The sequence below is a fragment of the Protopterus annectens genome, chromosome 13.part0 (genome assembly GCF_019279795.1).
Source record: "Protopterus annectens isolate FY-2018-M chromosome 13.part0, PAN1.0, whole genome shotgun sequence".
In the NCBI taxonomy this organism is placed as follows: domain Eukaryota; kingdom Metazoa; phylum Chordata; order Ceratodontiformes; family Protopteridae; genus Protopterus; species Protopterus annectens.
Window position 1 is genome coordinate 662,599,186 of NC_056747.1, and position 24,571 is coordinate 662,623,756.

Sequence of the window (24,571 nt, forward strand, 5' to 3'; positions counted from 1 at the left end):
AAAGAATAGTCCTCTGGAGGAGAAGCTGAAGGTATAGATTCCTCAGTATCAGAATCCTCATAGGGGGGAAGAGAATATTCCTGATGAGTAGAGGAATCAGAGGAAATGGAAACCTGATCTGAAGATTCATAGTCAGTCTCTTGCCTAGGCCCACTTATCAGGAGGGGGTGGGAACCCCTGATCAAGGTAATCAAGTCTTCGGCCATTATGAGCATCTGTTTTTCGGGCATAGAGGCCTGACCACGTGGCTCTTGAGTTTGTCTCTTTGCTTTAGAAGGTGCTTTAGTCTTTGCCTTTGAAGCTGAAGTCGGTTTAATGTAAAGATGTTTAGATCTGAATACACCCTCAGAAGCCGGTGCCTGCTCAGCGGCTCCGGACCCATCTGAAGGAATAGTATCCAAGGCTCCAATACCTTGAGTTTCCAGCGGCATGGCTGACTCCACGTGGGAGTCGGTAGTGGCCTGCGACTCTAAAGTAGCGGGTGTCAGGGGCTGCGAAAGCGCCTCACTGAGAACCGGCGACTGGCTTAGGAGAAGCTTAGTCAGTTTTGGGCCTCGGTAGTCTCTCTCTCCTTTTCTTTGTGTTTTTTGTGAACTCCGGTAATCGGATGGCTATCCGACATTTTTGGATAATTAAAGCGGCGTCCAAAATAGTTTAAAGCAAAATCATACAGACGCTTAACAGTGCGTTGGTTAAATCTAGCACAAAACAGACAACTAGAAACATTATGATCAGGTTCTAGGCAAGGAATACAGTAAGAATGAAAATCCTTATGAGGTATTTGCTTTCCACAAGAAAGACAACTATTTACTTTTTCTGACATCGGTCTGGAGCAAGAAAAAAAAGTTTCCCCAACAGGGTACTTAGCTTTATTGAAGACTTCGGATCTGAAACTCGAACACGAAAATCTCAGGAGTCTGCCAGCACTTGCGAACTGCTTCTGCATCGGGCACCGCGCGGCAAGAAAGACTAAAGAAAATGGAGTTGGCTGCTTCTTTTATACCCCTGATGACCTGACATCAGGGAAGGGGCGACAGCAGCTGACGCAGGTCCCAAGACTTTGGAATTCAGACCGACTGAGGGCAACATGCCAGCAGGATTACCCAAATGTAATGACTGCAACAGTGAAACACGAAGAACATTAAACGCATACTAAAAAATAAAGGAATGCTGATGACATGAGCAATTCTATCTAACATAATATGGTTACTGTTTGCTGCACAGTAACAGACAGATTGTCAGGTTAGTTGCTGCTATAGTGGTAGTTTAACACCTTTTCTCTTAATCTATAACTTGTTTTTTTGAGACAGTGACACATCTGACTACAACCCAAAGTGATTTCACATAAAAATCAAACATCCGATAAGGGAAAAAACAAAAAATATAATGGAACAATCAAGGACAGAGAGCAAACTGCTCAGCTCTCTGATATGTATATGGAAATTTCTCTCTTACACTTAAAATAGCAGTCCATGAATTTCTGTGTAGTCCCTTTAAATTACCATTTTTTTTTTAGAGCTTGACATCCCACCTGCCACTGCATCAGATCAACTGCACTAGCGGAACCGCATGACAGCAGTAGAGCCGCTATGGCGAGCAGAACCGCAGCTGAGTCTATTTATGATTTGGGAGAAGAGTAAGGAAATGATCAGCACTTGCCTGTTGATGAAAAGGAGGTACAGAGTAGAAGTATAACCCCACATTGTCTTGACTTCTAGGAAAAGTGGTAAAGGCAGTTTATTCCACCTGTACTTTTGGACTGATCCTGATACCCATCGGAGATCACTTACTTCCTAAATAAATTAGCTGAATTCCTAAAGAAAAAAATAGCTATGATATTTAAAAATTGTGTGTTTTGTTCAGTAATTTGCAATTTGTAGACCAGGGTAGCAAATTCACATTATTTATTTATTTTAAAAGAAATGGAGCTTCCAGGGAGTAGTTATATTCGTACAGATGTAAAAGAAAGCATAGCCACTCTGCTGCAGTAATTACATTTTGTGAAAGCACTATAGTAAAAGGAGTTTACAATACATTTACTTACACTGAACATTTGTTCAGTGCCTTAGATTTTTGGTATTCTTAGCAGTTACTTTTTATTGGTGCTTGTACTGACCTATATTGAGGCAGGCCACATCTTCCAGCAAAGTTTGACAAAGCATGGGGAAGTGTTACTTCGTTAGAAGAACTTCTCTTTGAGTCCTGAAGCCTTAGTCATTATGTATAAGGAAATGAAAATGAACATATGGAATACATGCTTACTTAAGGCTGGTAACCACGGTTTGCTACAGTTCCTGTGGTTTGCATTTGTTGCAAGTGTTGAAGATATTAATCTGAAAAATACTCTGGTATGGGGTCCAGGATCAAAGTCCCATGTTGTACTACTTGTGAGATACTTCTTCATTCAGGCAGTCAACACCGCATGGCAAAACTTCAGTCACCAGGTATCATTTATTTACACCTTTACATTCAATGAGCTAGAGACAGCGTGCATCTCAATCTTTTGATATGCTTTTCAGTGGAAGGGGCAGAAATTTATAGTGTCATATTTACTATCCTGTCTGCATCCACAGAGCAAACATAACTAGGTACAGGTGTTAAGCTGGGGTGGGATAGTTGGCATTTCCACACATTTGTAGCCTAAGGAAAAGAACATCATAAAGTAGTTGGCCAAAGGAGATATAATCTACTGACCTCCTTGTTTTCTGTTTCTTCCATCTTTGTCATGCACCTTTGCTCATAATTCTGTAATGTTAAGGGCATAAAAGCCCTGGCACAGGATTCTGGGCACCTTATTTGTTTTGTTTGCTTGTCCACAAGTTAAACTATGTTGGAGGGACAGGTCACTGTAGTTAAAAGTTATATTTATCAGGATATACGTTTTAATTCTGAACTAGAATGTCTAGACAGTAGGATTTAGCAAAGAGCAGTTATGATTAATTTTTGCATACTTCTTTACTGTCACTGTCCACTACTATAAACATTCACCTTCAACAAATGTAATGTAAAACACATTTTACTGCAGTCATAAAATTATTTTTAGCTACATAAAGTGAGCAGTAAATTCTGTTTGTTTAGTGAAGGTACTGTCTTTTAGTGGCGTATCTTCTTTGGGATGAGTTCTGTCAAATTATATTTATTGGGTGCTGCCACTAAAGGGGAAAACTTCCCTATTGTCATATAATCATTGCTTATCCTATTGCAGACTTTATAGTGCCAGTCTTATTGGTTGCTCCGTTGAAAATCTGAATAGCTTTTTTCACTCTAAAGCTTGACCTTCTTGAAATGGCGGTCTGGCTGGTGTCTGTTAAGTTCTCTTGTACATAAGCATACATCAAGTCTCATTTCCAGACGACAACGGATAGTCACCAAATCGCTATCTAAGTGGGGGAGAGGACCACTTTGTTTTTCCTTGCATCCCTCTTCTCTGCTGTATACATAATGATGATAGAAAAAAAAGTCCTGTCATTATTCCTGCCTTGCCTGACCACTGGGTGATCAACACATTTTCCATGCCTGCCATGTCCATACTTGAAGCTATTGAGTAATTTAGTTATTTACTAACCGGTTATGGATCATTTCCAGATTAAAAAAAAAAAAAAAAAAAAACTTCTCTATATGGTGGATTATACTGTAAAATGAGGTTTAATAAACAGCAGCCTATTTTCTAATAAAATGCATTCATCCATCAGTAATCATTTAATCCAGCTCAGTGCTATGGTGAACCAAAACCTTTACAATAAACAGGCTACTTCTGTATACAGGGGAAGGCAGGGTTTGAAGCTTAGTGTGGATAACAAATGGAGGGTTTTCATCAGTTTTCTCTCATGTCAATATAAATAAAACACTATTCCTCTGGTTATAGTTTGTGTTTAATATTTTGTCTGTTCTTCAATTTGCGTTTGATTGCTGGTATCCCACAATTCTACTGGAGTGGGTGGGGTTACATAATTATGTATGCAAATTTCATGTTAATGAGCTCACAGATTTTTGGGCAGTTGTACCTACTTTTTATAGTCCTTTGTCCAGATTTATGATGCTTCTAGGTTGAGAGGTTTGCTTGGGACTCCCCTATCCCTTCCATTTTGCCAATACTCAAGAGTATACTCCTGCTAGGGACAGTAGTCACCAGCCTACAGTCCAAACACGTTGGCCCCATCCCACTCTACTTTGTTCAGCATTTTGAAGAGTGAAAACAGAGCTTCTATTGCCAGTGAAAACTCATTTTCTTCCTTTTTTGATATGAGTGCATATCAGGAGGCTCACCTTTCTCATGAATGCAAAATCCTGCTCTTTTAAAAGGTGGCTGTAAGTGCTTAGGTCAGTGTGGTTCAAGCAATGTGCTCTATGAAGTTAAAAATAACTTGCATGTCACCCTTCTGTTGGCCAATACACAATCTATGGCAATACAATCCAGCATATTAGCAATCCTATTTTTAAACGGGCAAAGTATGTACTTAAGTGCAAAACATTGTTTGTTACTTGAAGAAATAGAATGGTTAATCTTGAGAAACCAGTTTTAAGTTCAGATTAACATTCAACAGTTAACTAATAACATAAAAGTTATTTCCAATGCTGACAGTTACACCTATTTAATCAGTTAGACATACACAACACTCATCTCTGTTAGTGTATTTATCTTAATGAACTTGCCACCATAATGTGCTCAAGTTCAAATGTTTTGGCTTTCTGCTGAATGATATCCTTGTGGTAGCAATGGTTTAGTTCCACTAAAAAGATCCCGTTTAGGTAAATACTTCAAAGTAAAGGCTATTTTAGAAAATGTGTACAACAGAGAAAGGGACAACATTCAGGTAACTATAAAGAAACAGATGAGGAAAGATGGACACCATCACCTGATAAAATAGAATGAAGAAGAGGATCCACACAGGAGATAAAAGCCTTAAATTGGGTAAAAATACAGGAAACTTAGCAAAAGATATTAAACTATTTTAACTTTTGACAAAGAAAAACAAGTAAGGTATACCAAGACAAACAGATGGTAAAGTGGTCGGTGACAGGGAAAAAGCAGAGATATAAAGAGACATGTCTCTTCAGTTCAGTATTCATAAAAGATGTTAATGTGGCGAAGGCAAGAGGAACTGAAGCAAGGTATTAGTCTGTGCTGCAGCAACCAAGATTAAAATTCAAGATCTGGTTGTGAGAAAGGCTCATCAGAGTGGGAAGAGACGCCTAGTTTATTCCATCTTCTGGAGATCTGAGGACAGAAGTACTACTAGTCTACTCAAAGTACAGTGAGGTACAGAAATGCAGCACAATGCATATGGCATGAAAGTTTAGCCAGAAGTACACACCTAAGACCAGCGCATTTTATATCTTAAAAGTAGAGAATGAATGACCAAAGGATTGATTTAACATTTCTCAGCCTGGTAAGTGGGATGATCACTGGATTCTTTCCAGCCACAACTCAGGTCACAGAGGCAAAGGTACAGAGAAGTAATACATATGTAAAGAAAATTTAGTGCAGCCTCTCAGGCGAATGGGAGCAAACCGAGTACAATAAGAAAACCCATTTCAATATTGGTAGAATATGCAGACTCTACACAGACAGTGAATTGAAGTCATAAATAAAACGCAGACTATGGAGCTGTAAAGGCAGACACCTTACTACACAGCCACCATGTTGCCAATGAGGATCAAGAGCCAGCAGATCTGGTGACCACCTACATTCCTCAGAGTAGAGTTAGGCAAGTTACATTCCTGGTTCCTAACTGCAATGGGCAGGTCAAGCTAAGTTTGGTAAGGAGCTAAACAAGGAAGAAAAGCAGCAGAACCCTGGGTGGGGGAGATGGGCATTCCATAGGAGTCTTAAGTCTGTACATGGGAAAGCGACTGGACAAAATGACTGAAAAATGAGGAGGTTGCAATCTGCACTAAAGAAAAAAATGTACTAGTATAATCATAACAACGTATACAGACTGTTAATTTGTCTGGCCATGTATTTTCAAATGAAGAATTTGCTATTCTTAGTTGTGGTTTAAAATCTGTACCCACTGTTTTACCATGGTTACAGTTACTGAAATGTGATATTTTTAGACTGGTTAAAAGTTGCATTTAATGCATTTTTAGTATGTCTGCTAATAACAATGTGTACGTAAAGGATGATAATGACTCTTCTGATGAGTTAGACAGTGATGAAGTAAATTTTTACTGTTGTAACTCAGATTTTGAAACAAATGCATATTGTTAGATACACATAATGTAATATATAAAAGTATTTTTGCCCCCTTTTCACCAAGAAGGTATTCAGAATTTTTCGGCTATACTGAATTTTGTTACAGAATAAAAGTTTGGTGAATTTAAAATTAAGACAACAGATATTCAGTTTCATTTGTCTAAATCAGAATGGAAGGCATTAGAAGTTCTTACTAAACAAAGGGAACTGGTATTTAAACCTGCAGATAAGGGTAATGGGTTGGTAGTTCCCTATTATACACAATATCTGCATATGTGTATTAAGAATCTACTAATGAAATTTGTGGATTTTTCAGTGTATGTTAAAGCCTGGAATGTTTTAGAGAACTATTAGTTACAGACTTGGTTATTTTTCCAAAACTGATGTTGAGAAAGTTTGACTGTGAAGGATGTACTATGGCATATTTTTATTGTCTCCCTAAGATTCATAAGGATTTGGCAAATCCTCCAGGCCATCCTATAACATCTGCCTGTAATTATTTTCTACATAATATTAGTTTTGTTTTTCTCCATAAGTATTTATTGCCAGTGGTTGCCAAGTTATCGTCATATATTAAGGACACTTGATTTTCTAGACAGGATATCTGATGTCCAGTGGACCCAGAATATGCACTGGGTCACATCGGACGTAGAGAGTTTCTAGACCAGTATTAAACAAATTTTTGTTTAGAAACAATTTTTTCTTTGGGGACAGTCCAGTGTAAAATTACATTATTGAATTGATTTATTTTTGTTTAGTGAATAATTTTTAGTTTAATGGTGACTTGTACCATCAAATACAGGGCACGGCCATGTGAGCATCTTTTGCCCCTATGTATGCAAATTTACAGGTTTGCTTGAATGTGAGTACATGTAGTGTGTGTGTGTGTGTGTGTGTGTGTGTGTGTGTGTGTGTGTGTATGTATATATATATATATATATATATATATATATATATATATATATATATATATATATATATATATATAGTACAGATTATTTTGAAAAATGTGTAGGAAGGTATAGGTACATAAACTATTTAATATTCATATGTAAAGGGGAAACAATAGATACTTTTTGATTTTGTACATAGTCTGCAGTCCAATAGATTTAATTTGCAACTTGATGGTTCAAAGGTGGATAGAAAGTACCATTTTTGGATGTTCTGTTAGATGGTACTAGTAATGACAAAACAACTGTAGTATATAGAAAAAGTTTGAAGATGATACTCAGTATCTTACATGGACACAGCTGTCATGCTCCATATATTTTATCAGTTTTAACCTGTGGGGAATTCTTAAGGTTGCGACGATTACGTAACACTGATGCAGAATTTTGGAAGGAGTTATAGGCTAACTATAGATGTACTTACTAGAACAGGATACAATGTTAAGGCTTTAACAAACTGTGCAGATAAATTTAAAACAGAAAAGGTGGTAAGTGAGGTAAATGTGTACCCTCAAAATATTTGGTCAAGTAGACAGATGACCACAGAAAACAGTCTTATTTTGTTACTATATACAGGGGACTTGGTACACAATTAGTGGACTTGGTAAAATATTACTAGGGTTACTTATTGAACCTCAAAGATCCTGCTAATGTATTATGTTAAGGTCCAATGTATTTCATAAAGGAGGGGGAGAAATATGAAAGCTATGTTGGTACATGGCAGATTTGTACCCCCCTAAGATAATATATCTGGAAATATTGGACAAACCGGTACTATACAACTGGAACAAGTTCCACAGGGGTAAATTTTTATTCAGACGTTTTAATAGAATAAATGGTAAAAAGTTTGTAGTTCAGCATAGGTATGAGTGTAACACACAAGGAATATATGCTTTAAATTGCCCTTGTAATAGACTTTATATAAGGGAGTGCAAAAGGGCATTTAAGATAAGACTTCAGAGACACAAGAAAGGGCAGGGAGTGTAGTCCTGTTGCAGCACACTAAAACCTTTCATTTAAGTGAAGTTGGGGGGAGGGGTTTACAGGGTACTCTGTTAGAGCAGATTTATGTTGGCCAGTACAACAATGTAGACATTAAGAATAAGCTTTTATATAACAAATCTGTTTATGTATTAAAATATGGCACTTTGATTCCTCATGGTTTGAATACAGAATGTAACTGGAGGTTTTTAATTTAATTCAAATAAGTGTGTGGCATGACTAATTGTTTAATTGAATAACTATTGCTTTTAATAGTATTTAAGTTGTGGTTTTTATGTACTGTTTTACTCTTTGAAGACAGTTTAGCTGAAGTACTAAAGGTTTTTACTGGAATAAATTACATTGGATATCTGGCTTGGAGTTTTTTTGTGCTTGGGAAACAGACTAGACAAAATGATTGAAAAAAATCAAGAGGTTGCAATCTACACTAAACAAAAGACATTTTACTGGTATAGATTGTCTGATACCAGTTTATTTACATAATAATGGATGCAAAATTAATCGCTGAAGATAGGCAAAGTAAAAGGACCCAATGTGATTCACCCCACAGTTCTGAAAGAACAATGCAGGAGTAATATCTCTGATCACATGCTATGTTACAGTAAACAGGAGAGTATACAAATAATGGATAAAATTAGATGCAATTTCATTTCCAAAAAAAAAAAAAAAAATTCAGAAAAACAAAAGTTATGCACTCACCATAAAGTTCACAGGTTCATAGGATGATACTAGGCTATTGGCCCGGAGGCCTTTATAAAACTAGCCAAGAATTTTGCCCATGTTCCCTCAAAGTCAGCACCGGTTTCCCCTGTCCAGCAAGGACACATGTGGGATCAAAGGGGTATATTTTATGTTTCCCAAACAGTCGTTCAGGTTCCTCAGAGAGCTACTCTGCTTGTGATGGAGGGGGGGGGGGGGTCTTTGGGACACAAATCTATCCCGCCAACAAGTTCTATTAATGTCACAGACCAGGTTAGATCTGTGTTGTCTTATTTCATCCATTCCTCTACATATGGGTCTCAGATCTGATGCCGGATCCATCTTTAGCCACTTCAAAGCTTAGGATCTGGTGCTCAGGTTCCTCATCTACCCAAAAAGCCTATGCACAATGTGAGTTACCTCACATTGAGTTTGCCCACTTATACCCATTTGAAAAACTAAGGGAAAGAAATCACAGTAAATACACACACACAAACAATATGGTGAAGGATCAAGAGTCTGCCATGGAAGGGAATAAGTGGAGAGACCACCTAAACCTTCAGCAGCACAGGTAAGGTCAGTTAGAGCTATCTCAGAGGATAAACTTCGTTATGAAAAATGGCTTGCAAGAAAAAAATTATTAGGAGGGGGATCGCGGGAGGGTAGTAGAGGAATAGATGGAATATGACAACACATATCTAATGTTATGGTGTATATAAAGTACAGTTTTGTACCTACCATAAATGTAGATGTTCGAGGATCCACATTGCTGCAGTCCTAACCATTGGGTAGTCCGCTGTCCCAGTCGGCCCGAATACCAAAGTATATGGCTGACGTCGGTCAAGGCGCATTAGTCTGACGTCAGGACGTCAGGGTACTAATGCGCATGACCGACGTCATATCCTCAGTCTTTTCTTGCCCCAGATGTCAGAAGACCCTAAAAAGACAAGGCCAAACCCAAAAACACCAAACACTCCTGCACCAAAAATATGTACAATATATACAAAATTACAAGAGTACAACCTCACCCACACAACCACCCCTAAACACAGAGGGGAAGGAGGGAGGGTAAATTGGACTGCAGCAATGTGGATCCTCGAACATCTACATTTATGGTAGGTACAAAACTGTACTATGTTCTTCATTCCACATTGCTGCAGTCCTAACCATTGGGTAGAATCCCAAAGCAGAGGTAAGGGAGGCTGGCAAATCATAAAGAAGCAGGAGCTGTCAACATGCCTTGCAAAATAGCTGTGGCAAAACCAGCCCTAGATTTAGAGTAGAGAGGAAGGTGGTAATGCTTAGAGAAAGTATGCACTGAACTCCAAGTAGCTGCCTCCAAAATATCCTTAGCTGCCACCCCCCTTAGGAATGCTGTTGAAGTGGCAGTAGCCCTAGTGGAATGAGGCCTAATCCCAGCTGGAATCTCCTTGCCATGATGGGAATAACAAAATGCAATGCAAAACCCAATCCACTTAGAAATAGTTTGTTTTGACACAGGCTTGCCCTGAGAACTCAAAGCAAAAGAAACAAACAACTGCTGAGACTGCCTAAAATCCTTGGTCCTGCTTAAATAATAACGCAACTGCCTGTGTACATCTAAAGTGTGCAAAATCTTTTCCCCTTATTTTGGGGATCTGCATAGAAAGTAGGCAAATGAATAGTTTGGTTTAAAGCCACACTAGAAACCACCTTAGGCATAAAAGAAGGATTAGTACGTAATGATACCCTATCCTTATGGAAAATCAAAAAGGCTCTACCGCCATAAGGGCCTGCAATTCAGAAACCCTTCTTGCAGAAGTAATGGCCAACAAAAAGCAGTCTTCCATGACAAGTATTTCAATTCAGCAGTAGCCGCGAGGCTCAAAAGGTTGTAGTGTAAGTTTCTCTAACACAAAATTGAGATACCAAGCAGGAGTAGGAGCTCTACGAGGGCGTCTTATATTCTTTGCCCCTCTAAGAAATTGCTTGAACAAAGGATGCGAAAACAATGGTGGGTCACAATCATAGTGAGCTGAAATTGCTGCAGCATGAATCTTAATGGAAGAGAAAGACAAACCTTTGTCCAATAACTCAGTAAGATATTGAAGAGCCACACTCAAATTAGGCTCAGAAATCTCCAAATTCTTTGCTGCACTCCAAAATAAAAATCTCTTCCATTTTTCTGCGTACACTTTCCTTGTACTAGGTCTTCTGGCTTCCATAATCACATTTAAAACTTGTTGAGGAAGTTGAGACCTGCTGTGTTTCAAAACAGAATATGCCAGGCTGTTAGATGAAGAGAGTGAAGCTTGACATTGAGCAGGTGACCGTCCCTCTGAGACAACAGGTGTGGAATCAAAGGTAAAGGCCATGGAGGCTTCCTTACCAGACTCCTCAGTAATGGGTACCAGTGTTGCCGAGGCCAATCTGGAGCTATTAAAATCATCCTTGGCTTGTCTTGTCTGACCTTTAGGAGCACCTTTGGGAGAAGAGGCAGAGGTGGAAAGGCATACACATGAAGATTTTTCCAACTGAAAGAAAGAGCATCCACTTTCCAAGCTGTGTGATGAAACCTCTTTGTGCAAAACTTTGGCAGCTGGTGGTTTAGTGGAGAAGCGAACAGATCTATGTCTGGAGTTCCCCATGACACTGTCAATTTCCGAAATACATGAAGATCCAGTTTCCACTCGTGGGGATCCATGATTTGTCTGCTTAACACATCTGCTAAGGAGTTCTGTGCTCCCGGCAGAAACCTTGCCTGAAGAGTTATATGCAAGCTGAGCGCAGTCTCCCATAAAATCATTGCTTGCCTGCACAACGGGTAAGAATGTGTTCCCCTTGTTTGTTGATGTACCACATGACTGTTGTGTTGTCTGTTAGAATCAACACCTGCCCTGGAAGAAGTAACTCCTTGAAAGCCATTAATGCAAACTGGACTGCTAACATCTCCTTCATGTTGATATGTAGATGCTGTAGTCTGGCAGGCCACTTGTCTTGTATCCACTTTCCATTTAGATGAGCTCCCCAAGCAATGTCTGAGGCATCTGTCGTTAGAATCTGACTCGCCTCTGGCCGGGTCACAGAGAGTCCCTTGTTTAGGTGACATTCCTGAGCCCACCACAAAAATTCCTTCTGAATGCAAGGTATTATTTGAATGACAGTGTCCAAATCCTGGCAGTGCTGTGTCCATACATTTTTGAGATACCATTGCAGCTTCCTCATATGCAGTTTGGCATTGGGAAGCACCAGAATACAAGATGCCATGAACCCTAAGGCTTGAAGGACTGTCCTTGCAGTCAGCCCGGACTGAAGAGATAGTTGATGGAAGTAAATGGAAAGATTCTTTTGTTTGTCCGGGGTTAAAAAGGCCATCTGGGCTGCTGTATTCAGTCTCACACCCAGAAAGCACATGTCTTGAGAGGGTACTAGACTGGACTTTATTTCGTTCACAGAATACCCTAGGCATCTTAGCACTGCTATCACATATTCCAAATGCTGTAAAGGTCTTCCTTTTCTTGAGCCAGAATCAGGCAGTCGTCCAAGTAAGGATAGATTTGAATTCCTTTTAGCCTGAAGTAAGCTATCACTGGAGCCAGAACCTTTGTGAATACTCTGGGTGCAGTAGATAAGCCAAAGGGCAATGCAGAGAACTGATAATGGGAATTTCCAGCTCGAAAACGCAGATACTTCCTGCAACTTAGTCTGATAGGCACATGAAGGTAAGCCTCCTTGAGATCTAAAGTTACCATCCAGTGATCTTTGCCCAGCAGAGGTAAAAGCTGTTGTAACGTCAACATTTTGAACTTGGGAATGTCCAGATAAGTGTTGAGGATAGATAAATCCAAAATTGGTCTCCATGTGTTCCCCTTCTTTGGTACTAGGAACAGGCGAGAATAAAATCCTAGGCCTCTTTCTGGCACAGGAACTGGCTGAATGGCCCCTATTTGGAGTAACAGAGAAATTTGCTTGTGAGCCTCTTTTCTTTGTAGAGGAGGAATGTCTGGCATGCCTTTGAAAGGAGGCAAGGTATGGAAATAAAACCTGTAACCGTGGTGAATGATATCCAAAACCCATCTGTCTTGGGTAATTAAATCCCAATTTTCTTTGAAAAGAGCCAACCTTCCTCCCAAAGGTGCTGCCAGACGCGAACGTACTGGCAGCTGAAAAGGCAGGTCATTGGGTCTGTTTACGAAAGGACTGACCCCTGCCCTCACCAGAAGTCTGAGCAGGTGAACTCCTGTTCTAGGCCTAAAAGAACCTTGAGCTCTGCCCCTACCACGCCTAGACCTACCCCTAGACTGGGAATCATAAGCAGGATATGTCCATCCCTTAGTAGGCCAAGTTCTACTAAACTTCGGAGGCTGCACCTGCAAAAAATCTTTAACAGTTTGCATAGACTTAGCCTTGTCCTCCATTTTCTTTAAAACTGCTTCCACAGGCGAACCAAACAACACGTCAGACTGTAAAGGAGCATCCAAAATCCTTGTCTTAACATGCTCAGCTAAATTCTGATCCCTCAACCAGGCGTGCCTACGAAGAACAGAACCAGTGGCAGCCACCCTCGAGGAGGCCTGCACAGCATCAAAACCACATTGCAAGGAATGCTTACCCACCTGTTCAGACACATGAACTAAATCCTGCAACTCTTTACACTCAATACCTCCCGCCAGAGCATCTACCTTAGACTTCAATTGTGAAAGGAGATAATTTTGATATTTTAACATGTGAAACTGGCAATTCAACGCCCTCATGGCTAAAGTGGAAGAAGTATACACTTTCTTTCCCCATCTATCCAAAGCCCTTGCCTCTTTATCAGGAGGAACAGGATTTTTAACAACAGAAGCCTTAACACCTTTAGGCCCCTGAGAGACAGTTTCCGGGTCTGCCCTAGGACTCTTAAAAAGATATTTATGAGCTTCAGGCACCCTATAGTACCTATCCGGTTTAACTGGGGCAGGAGGCAAAGAATCAGGGTTCAGGAAGCCTCTGCAAAACATCTTCCACCACATTCAGAACAGGAGGTATAGCTAAAGGCCTATGCTGGGGTAAAAACAAGAATTCCCTAAGCCTCTTCCTGGAATCAGAGAAATCTTGACCTTCCCATTTAAAATGCTCCCTCATGGAATGAAAAGTCTCTGAAAATGAAAAATCCTCAGGAGGAGAAGCTGACGGAGTAGAGTCATCCACATCAGAATGAGAATAAGGAGGATACTCCTGCAAGTCTTCAGCCGAAGACTCAGAAGCCTCCGAACACTGCTCAAAACTCTCAAACTCAGGTTCCACCCTAGGCCTCTTATCAGGAGGGGGCATAGAACCTCTAATCATAGTAATCAAATCCTCTGCCATTTTAAGCATATGTTTCTTAGGCAAAGATCCTGAAGAGCTAGGAGAAACCCCCACTGAAGTTAAACCTGGCCTGCCTCTCAAAGAAGCCTTGGAAACAGAAGGGGAGGCTCTAACCACCTAAGGAAGAGAGGGAAGAACAGCCACCTGAGAAGCCCCTTCAGCCTGGCCTACCTCCTGAGAGGACACATCCTGTAACAGTAAAGTCTCTCCCTGAGACTCCAAAGAAACTCCTGGCAGAACCTCCTCCACTGAGCCTACTAAAGAACTGACGTCCGGGACTGTCGGTTCTTCCCCTCTAGGCTTTGCTGCTTTGTCCTTGCGCTTTTTGAGAAGCGGCGCCGGAGCATCCGACGGCATTTTATAATTACAACGCTTCCCAAAAACTAACCTGGCACAGTCTAACCTTCTCTTAATAGTGCGTTTGTTAAATCTAGCACAAGAGCGGCATCCAACAACGTCGTGCTCAGGCCCTAAACAAGGTATACACAAAGTATGGTAATCCCTATGAGGTATCTGTTTCCCACAAGAAATACAGTTATTCACTTTTTCTGACATCCGGTTAAATACTGAGGCAAGAAAAAACCAAAATATTCCCCAACGGGGTACTTAGCCAACTTTGATTCGGTCTGAAACTCCGACTTCAGAAAATTTCAGAACGCCAACCTGCACTCGCAAAACTGCTTCTGCATCGGACCATGCGGCAAAAAAGACTGAGGATATGACGTCGGTCATGCGCATTAGTACCCTGACGTCAGACTAATGCGCCTTGACCGACGTCAGCCATATACTTTGGTATTCGGGCCGACTGGGACAGCGGACTACCCAATGGTTAGGACTGCAGCAATGTGGAATGAAGAACATCTTCCATATTTGATGTCTTTTCCATCCATTCCTCCTCTACATATGGGACAGAGTCCCCAACTACTTTAACCTTTGCCAGGTCTCATGGAAGGATATTCCTGAGTATAGCTGAACCAAAGGAGACCCTGGACATGGACTGGGTATCCAATTTAAGTATGGACTTTTGACTAGGTAACAGCAGCACAAATGTCATCCGTCTGAACCCAATCGGTCTGGCAGTTGGTTTTGAGTATTAAGGAGCTGTCAGTGAGCCATTTCCTGTAGCCCACTGGTGCAAGGTTTAATTCCCTCAGTCTCCACTGCCTCACTGTGCGACTGTGAGCACGTCACTTAACCAGACACTGCCACCGGGCAGAGTCTGAAAAAGGTCCATGGGATTAGTCCTCTAACCTGGAAAATAAATACAAATTAAAATAAAAACACTCACAGCAAAACCATAGAGATATCCCATGGAGTGACCAAATCTCTAAGTGGTGGGAGGGGGGTTGTGGAAGGAAAGTGCCATGGAGAATGGCCTTGGATAACCTCAGAGCAAGAGCAGCTATAGGAATAGGACCTTCCCCCAATGTGGGAAGAAGAAATGGCAGCTAACTGAACTTTTATACTACAGCAGCAAGCTCTACCATGAAAAAGGTGCGTGAGAAGTCCAAAATAAACATAACTGGAGCTGAAAAAAGATCGACATTTTTCTCCAAAGCCAAAACAGAAAATCTTTTCCATTTGCTCTTATAAATTTTTCTAGTGAAGGTTTCTGTGATGAAGAAAAAATGTGAACAGAAAGGGAGAACCTGGACTGTTAAGCCATCATAGAAATTGGAGGAATCATGCAGTTAGAAAAACTCCAATAGAATAAAAAGACCCACTCTAAACATGACTGTACAAATGATTCTCACTTTGAACACAAAAAGCTTTTATTAATTAGAACAGGTTAGCACTTTCAGAGAGTATTCTGCTTCTTCAGACCATTAACTAAAAGCTAATATACCCAGACCTTTAAAAACAAGACACAACCAATCATGACAGCATAAAACAATCACGTCATCCAATCAATTAAATAAAAACTCATAGTGAGGTAATAACCTACCTAGAAAAGAAAAAAGTCCATTAAAACTGCTTATTTAAGACCATTAGGAAGACATCTCTATAAAACAGCTTTCACAACATTCATTTATTAAAACATTCCAGATTCTAAACCACTAATAAAATAAAACTGCATATATTATAAAGTATGTCCATTGAACGTCACAGATCAGATATAAAATAAAAATATAACTGCACTACTAACTTATGAGGAGAGCCATCTCTCTAAACAAACAGTACAGATAAAACAAAAAGCTTCCTCAAAACAGAATTCCTGGTTACAAAATTAGTGGCAATCTTGGAAAAAACTGTTGAGATAAAAACGCATTCATAGTAAACTGCATGTGTTAAGCATTATGAATCGATGAATGTAAAAAAGTATATAAAGAGTGTATTTACATGAACAATTTGCAAATTAAAGCACATCTTCAAAAAAAAAAAAAAAAAAAAAAAAAAAACAATTAAAACAGTCTCAGTTTGAGCTTGTGCATATCTGCAGAATAAGTATCTCGATTCTTAAAACAAAAACCAAACACAAAGAACTTGATTTTTTTCAAATTGCAGGACTGCAAGACGTACAAGACCTCTGCTTGGAGAAAGGAAACAGTTTCTGCCTTCCTAATAAAATAACCTTCATTCCTGTATTAAATACAATCATTAAACTGCTCTTCCAGTGTAAAAAGCGTGCTTGTCAAATGCTGAAGTGATGGGCGGGGCATCCATTTTACACCAATGTATGTGATCTGGAGTGAATGAAGGGATGAAAAAAAAAACTGCCAGAGAACAGGGAAAAACTGTGTTCCGCCCTCCATATTCGTGAACCTGATACACGTTCCCACTACACAAAGTAAGAAAATTAGAGAAGAAAGTTTTACGTTTTCTCAGCTGCTCCTCTTAAAAATGTGATTTAAAAGTTTGTTTGGCTACTCCAAGGAGAAAGTGTTTTACTTTGGTGAAGTCTGAGTAAACTTGATGAGAGCAAAGTCATCTGAAAAAACAGACAATTTCTCCTTGATGACTGGAGCTGAACAAATGGCAGTGAAGGAGTAGATCACAACTCAAGCTTAGGTTTTAAGGAATGATGATGGTAATACGTTGAGCACCAATTAATTATTCCATGGAATAAGCTGTTGGTTGACTTCAGAGAAATTAAGAAGGCTGGACAGCTATACAACAGGGAAGAAGAACTCACTGGAAGTAAAGAACTCACATGATATACTTGTGAGCCTGGCAGGAGGATCCCAATAACCAGGATGTTATTTTGCAATAAGAGGTGGAATAGCTGAAGGAAATATTCCAAAGCATATCTGTATTATTGGGTGCCCATAAAAGGTAGACTGAGACATCACTTTTATTCACACCAAAATGGCACAATGAATTACTCTATAAGCAAGCAAATTAAAAAGTACAGTTGTGTACACTTACCATAAATGTAGATGTTGGAGTGTATTGACTGTTGCAGTCATTACATTTGGGTTATCTGCTTGCAGGTAGCCCTCAGTTGGCCTGATTAACAAATTCTTGGGTACTGCGTCGGTTGCTGTCCCTTCTTCCATGACGTCAAGGGTATAAAACATGCAGCTGATGCCATTACATCAGTTTTTCTTGCCCCAGATGTCAGGTGCCCCCCCCCTAATGGGAAGCAATTAAATATAAAAGTACAATGATATACCTCCAACAAAAAAGCAAATACACCAAAAAGGCTTTTAAGCATAGTAAAGGAAAGCAGAGGTATAGCCAAAAGAAGTTAGGGGGCTGGAGGGAGGGTAACCAGGACTGCAACAGTGAATACACTAACATCTACATTTATGGTAAGTGTACACAACTTTACTATATTCTTCATGTTTCACTGTTTCAGTCATTACATTTGGGTAGATTCCCAAAGCTATGGTTGGGAGGAGGAATTTAGATAGCATTAGGACCAGCTATAAGGCTCTGCAAGACTGCAGTGGCAAAGCCAGCTCTGGATTTAGAGAAAATTGGCAAATGATAATGCTTGGTGAAAATATGTACAGAACTCCAGGTAGCAGCTTTTAGGATGTCCCTGGTAGGGATGCCTCTGAGAAAGGGTGTAGAAGTATATGCAGCCCTGGTGAAATGAGGTCCGATTCCCTGGGGGATAGGTTTTCCATGGTGCTTATAGCAGAAATGAATGCAATGGCTTATCCATTTAGAAATAGCTTGCTTTGAAATAGCCCTCCCCTCTGCCCCTGCAGCAAATGCTATCAGCAGTTGGTCAGATTTCCTTTGAGGTTTAGCCCTGTCTAAGTAGAATCTAAGTTGTCTGTGCACATCTAAGGAATGCAGTATCCATTCCCCTTTATTCTGTGGATTGGGAAAGAAGGTTGGCAAATGAATGGACTGATTAAGAGCCACATTGGATACCACCTTGGGCATGAAGGATGGATAGGTTCTGAGGGACACCCTGTCCGCATTAAAGATGATGAAAGGCTCCACTGCCATAAGGGCCTGTAATTCAGATACCCTTCTAGCTGAAGTGATTGCTAAAAGGAAAGCTGTTTTCCAAGAAAGACATTTTAAGTCTGCAGTAGCAGCTGGCTCGAAAGGAGGTAGAGTGAGTTTCTCCAAAACAAAGTTAAGGTTCCAGGCTGGGGTTGGAGCTCTCCTGGGTGGTCTCAAATTTTTGGCCGCTCTGAGGAACTGCTTGAGCAGTGGATGAGAGAAGAGGGTAGGTTAAGTATTATAATGAGCTGAAATGGTTGAGGCTTGGATTTTAATGGAGGAAAAAGACAGGCCCTTGTGAAGCATCTCAGTTAAGTATTGTAAAATCTGAGGTAAATTGGGTGCTGCTGTTCTCCTCTCTTGAGACTGGTTACAGGCACAGAATCTTTTCCATGTTTCAGCATAAGATTTTCTAGTACTAGGCCTCCTTGCCTCTAAAATGATATCTAATCACAGGTTTACTGAGGGATGGTAAAGGAGAGATTATGTAATCAGCCAGGCTGCAAGTTTCAGTGTTAGAAGCTGAGGGTGCAGAATCTGGTTTGCCTGCTGAGACAACAGGGAAGGAGACTGACGCAGGTGCCATGGGGATAACCGTGACACACTGCATGGGAGGGGGTGCCAGTGTTGGTGCAGCCAGTCTGGAGCAATCAAAATCATCCTTGGTTTGTCCTGTTTGATTTTTAGTAGTACTTCGGAGAGCAGAGGAGGAAAGACAAAGTGATAAGTTTTTCCAGCTGAAGGACAGAGCATTCACTTTCCAGGATTGTTAGTGGGGAGTCCTTGTGCAAAATTTGTCCAACTGGTAGTTCTGGGGAGAGGCAAACAGGTCTACATCTGGGCCCCTCATTTGCTTGTCAACATGTTGAAAATCCTTGATTCCAGTTTCCAATTGTGTGGGTCCATGAGGTTTCTGCTTAGTCCGTCTGCCAGTGTATTTAATTTTCCTGACAGGAACTGAGCTTGTAGGTGCACTTGGTAGCTCAAGGCTGTGTTCCACAATGCCATGGCTAGTCTGCTGAGGGAGTAAGAATGTGTACCCCCCTGCTTGTTTATGTACCACATAACAGTGGTGTTGTCCATCTTTACCATTAGTTGTCCTCGAAGTATGTGGTCCTTGAAGGCTGTCAGAACATTCTGTACAGCCAACATTTATTTTTGATTGATATGCAGGTGCATTTGACTTGGGTTCCATTTGCCCTGAATGCACTTCCCTGCCAGGTGAGCCCCCCATGCATAGTCTGATGTGTCTGTTAGGGTTTGGGCGGCAGGGGGGTGGTGTGAAGGGTAGTCCCTTGTTTTGATGGCAGGCCTCTGCCCACCAAAGAAACTCTAGGCATAGGCAAGGTATGACAGGAATCATTGTTTCTAGATCCTGAGAATGTTGACACCATAGGCTTTTCAGATACCACTGTAGTTTCCTCATATGCAATCTTGCATATGGAATTAGAAGAATGCAGGAGGCCATGAACCCCAAACCTTGCAAATAGCAGGGTTTTTGTGGCCACTTGTTTGAAATAGGTTGTCAAATGAATTTGTTTCTCTGGTGTGAGGTAAGCCATCTGGGAAGTTGTACTCAAGCTTGCTCCGAAGAATATAATTTGTTGACAAGGTACTAGGTGTGATTTATTTTTGGTTATGGTGTACCCTAGACAAGTTAGAACACTTTGTACAAAGGCCAGATGATTCAAAAGCATGTCCTGGCTTTCTGCCTGAATTAGACAACAGTCCATGTATGGATATATTTGAATATTGCTTTGCCTGCAGAATGCAATAAGTGGAGCTAGGCACTTTGTGAATACCCTGGGCGCAGTAGATAAGCCAAAGGGCAGTGCAGAGAACTGATAGTGCGTGTAGTCTGGTTTGAAGCGTAGGTATCTTCTGCAAGATTCCCTGACTAGGATGTGCAGGTATGCTTCTTTTAAATCTAGTGTTGCCAACCAGGCAACTTTGCCTAGCATAGGAAGTAATTGGTGAAGAGTCATCTTGAATTTTGGAATCTCCAAAAAGGTGTTTAGAGTAGATAGGCCCAGGATAGGATGCCAAGAATTGTCTTTTCTGGTTACCAGGAAAAGTCTCGAGTAGAAATCTTGTCCCTTTTCCTCTTCTGGTACCAGTTGAATAGCTCCCATGCTTAAGAGAGAAAGTACCTGTATTTGGGCCTCTGCCCACTGATTTGGGGGTAGATCTGGCCACCCGCTTGGTGTTGGTAACGTGTGGAAGTGAAATCTGTAACCTTGGGACACTATTTAAAACCCATTTGTCCTGGGCAATGAGTTCCCAGTTCTTTGCATGAAGAGCAATCTTTCCCCCCAAAGAGGCAGTCAGTTGATAAGTGCTTGGAAATTTTAAAAGGAAGTCATTGAGACAGTTTACCATACGGGGGTCTTATTATTCCCAGATTTGGAAGGGGAGGCCCCCCCCCACTGGTTAGTTGTGTGTGTCCCCTGGGACTGAAATCTGGGTTTTTTGCTGTGTCTGTGTTTGGCTTGAGAAGACCTGGAAAGGGCTGGAAATGACCAATTCTTAGAGGGCCAGTGTCTACTAAATCTAGGAGGCTGAACTTGTAAAAAAAAAATCTTTAACAGTTTGCATAGATTTAGCTCATCTTCCATCTTTTTAAGAACTTCCTCAGCCTTGTTGCAAATCAGGCCATCCTGATTTAAAGGAGCATCTGACAATTTAGCTTTAACATGATCAGGCAAAGATTGCTCCTTAAGCAAAGCATGCCTTCTGAGCACAGACCTAGTAACAGCAGCCCTGAAAGAGGCCTCTGAGTCAAAACCACATTGCAAAGCATGTTTTCCTACTTGTTCAGCAGAATGCATTAAATCCTGCAATTCTTTATTTTCCACAGTCAGGAATCAACATCATTTTCTGTTTAAGCAGTCCAATAACATGTTGCTGATACTTTAACATATGAAACTGGCAGTTTAAAGCCCTAATGGCCAAGGCTGCAGAAGTGTAAACCTTCTTACCCCATCCATCCAGTGCCCTGCAGTCTCTATCAGAAGGGGTAGGATTTTTAGCAGTAGAAGCTTTAATGCCCTTGGGCCCCTGTGAAATAGTCTCTGGATCTGAAATAGGATTTTTAGAAAGGAACTTGTGGGACTCTGGGACCCTGTAGTATTCTCCGTCAGGTTTTCTGGGAGCAGGAGGCACGGAATCAGAGGCCAAACTAGATTCCAAAAAAGCATCAACAACGTCTAGTACAGGAGGAATAGCTAACCTATGCTGAGGTAGGAGAAGGAAAAACTTATGCCTCTTTTTTTGAATCAGAAAAATCCTGGCTTTCCCAGTGGAAATGCTCCCTTAGAGTATGTAAGGTTTCCCAAAAAGAAAAATCCTCAGGAGGGGAAGCAGAGGGAATGGAGTCCTCTGCATCAGAAACTTCATAAGTAGATAAGGGCAAATCCAGATCATCAGAAGAAACAGAATCCTGATCAGAAGATTCATAATCAACTTCAGTCCTAGGCCTCTTAGAAGGGGGGGGGGGGGTTGGCTACCCCCGATTAGAGTCATTAGATCTTCAGCCATTCTTATTTGTTTTTTAGGCATAGAGGCCTGAGCATGTGGCCTGGGCATCGGTTTTTTAGGCATGGATCGAGATTTAGGCCTAAGTAAAGAAGGAGGCATCGGTTTAATATGCAAGTCCGTAGGCCTGAATACACCCTCAGAAGCTGATGCCTGCACAGCGGCTCCGGACCCATCCAAGGTAGAGACATCCGTGGGTTCCATAGTTGAAGCATCTCGCGGCATACCGGACTCCAAATGGGTCTCAGCAGAGGCCTGCAAATCATAAATAGCGGGTATCAGGGGCTGCGAAAGCACCTCACTGAGTACCAGCGAACTGATAACTGGCTTAGGAGAAGCATCGTCGGCAGTTTTGGACCTCAGCAGCCTGTCTCGGTCCATCTTTGCATTTTTTTGGAATTCCGGTAGTTGGATGGCTAGCCGGCGACATTTCTGGATAAATAAACCGAGAACTAAAATATTTAGAGGCAAAAATATACCGATGACTGATACTGCACTGATTAAATAAAGCACAAAACCAACAGCAAGGTACATCGTGGTCAGGGCCTAGGCAAGGAATAAAGTACAAATGAAAATCTTTGAGGTATTTGCTTTCCACAAGTAATGCAATTATTAACTTTTACTGACATTGGTAAGGAGCAAGAAAAAGTTTCCCCAACGGGGTACTTGGCTTTAGTTGAAGACTTCGGTTCTGAAACTCGAAAATGAAAATTTCAGGAGTTTGCCGATTGGCACGAACTGCTTCGGGCACTGCACGGCAAGAAAGACTAATGTAATGGCGTCGGCTGAATGTTTTATACCCCTGATGTCATGGAAGAAGGGACAGCAACCGGCGCAGGACCCAAGACTTTAAGGCCGACTGAGGGCTACCTGCAAGCAGATAACCCAAATGTAATGACTGCAACAGTGAAACACGAAGAACATCTGAATGGGCACACAGAGTCTACATGTTATGCAGGACTTTTGCAAATGGCAGACCCAGGTATACTAGTGAGATCTGATATATTAAAGATAAAGGATCTGTTAACTCTGGTCTTGCGGTTTAGAGGAATGAAGCAGTACAGTTTTGTACCTACCATAAATGTAGATGTCCGATAGGTATGCATCTGCAGTCCTTACATATGGGTTGTCCTGCCTCAGGCAGCCCTTCGGTCGGCCGGATTCCAAAGTCTGGGTCCGGCGTCGGCTGATGTCGCCCCTTCCCCGACGTCAGAGCGCCTGGGGTATAAAAGTGTCAGCCGACGCCATCTTCCTCAGTTTTTCTTGCCCCAGATGCCAGGTGCCCTCTAAGGAAGGCTAAATTTGGTAGAAATACAAAATATTGCAAACATGCACAGTAACATAAAACAAATACACCATAATAGATAACCCCAGCTAGCTATAAGAGGGATAAGTACCCAAGAAGTACCACAGAGGGGAAGAAGGGAGGGTAAACCTGACTGCAGATGCATACCTATCGGACATCTACATTTATGGTAGGTACAAAACTGTACTATGTCCTTCAAGGATGCATCTGCAGTCCTTACATATGGGTAGAATACCATAGCCAAGCTGGGGGTGGTAGGCTCTAAGAAAATGATGGTGTAGCTAAAATGCCCTGCAGGACTGCCATAGCAAAGCCTGCTCTGGATCTGGAATATAAGGGTAAATTGTAATGCTTGGAAAATGTATGCACGGAGCTCCATGTAGCAGCTTCTAAAATGTCCTTGGTAGCCACCCCTCTTAAGAAGGCTGTGGAGGTGGCTGTAGCTCTGGTGGAATGAGGTCTGATGTTAGCTGGCACAGCTTTTCCATGATAAGAATAGCAGAATCGAATGCAATTTCCTATCCATTTTGAAATTGTCTGCTTGGAAATTGCTTTTCCTTGAATGCCTGCAGCATAAGCTACCAATAGCTGGTCAGTTTTTCTGAAAGTCTTAGTTCTGTCCAAGTAGTAGCGTAACTGTCTGTGAATGTCCAGGGTATGCAGAAGTTTCTCTCCCTTGTTTTGTGGTTTGGAAAGAAGGTAGGCAGGTGAATAGCTTGGTTCAATGAGACCCTGGATACCACATTTGGCATGAATGAAGGATTGGTTCTCAAGGAGACTGTCCTGATGAAAAATAAGAAATGGTTGTACTGCCATGAGTGCCTGCAATTCAGATACTCTTCTTGCTGAGGTTATGGCCAGAAGGAAGGCAGTCTTCCAAGACAGGAACTGTAACTCTGAAGATGCTGCTGGTTCAAAGGGAGGTAAAGTCAACTTTTCCAACATGAAGTTAAGGTCCCATGTAGGCACTGGTGGTTTTCTTGGAGGATTGATGTTTTTAAAATTCCTCTTAGAAACTGCCTTAGGAGAGGATGAGAGAAGACAGCTGGATCAGTATTGTATTCTGCTGAAATTGCTGAAGCATGAATTTTTATGGAAGAGTAAGAAAGGCCATTATGGAGCATGTCTGCCAAGTATTCCAGGATATGTGCCATG

General features: G+C 41.2%; 1 protein-coding gene across 1 annotated transcript in view; it reads right to left on the reverse strand.

Moving 5' to 3' along the window:
* Positions 1 to 24,571, reverse strand: part of PITPNA (phosphatidylinositol transfer protein alpha) — a 1,003,333-nt gene that overhangs the window by 549,675 nt on the left and 429,087 nt on the right. Inside the window, exons 6-7 of the mRNA XM_044054349.1 lie at positions 24,227 to 24,261; positions 2,280 to 2,285 (exon numbers count right to left, since the gene is read on the reverse strand). Of these exons, the coding sequence (XP_043910284.1) occupies positions 2,280 to 2,285; positions 24,227 to 24,261 (41 nt within the window). The remainder of the gene's footprint in view (positions 1 to 2,279; positions 2,286 to 24,226; positions 24,262 to 24,571) is intronic.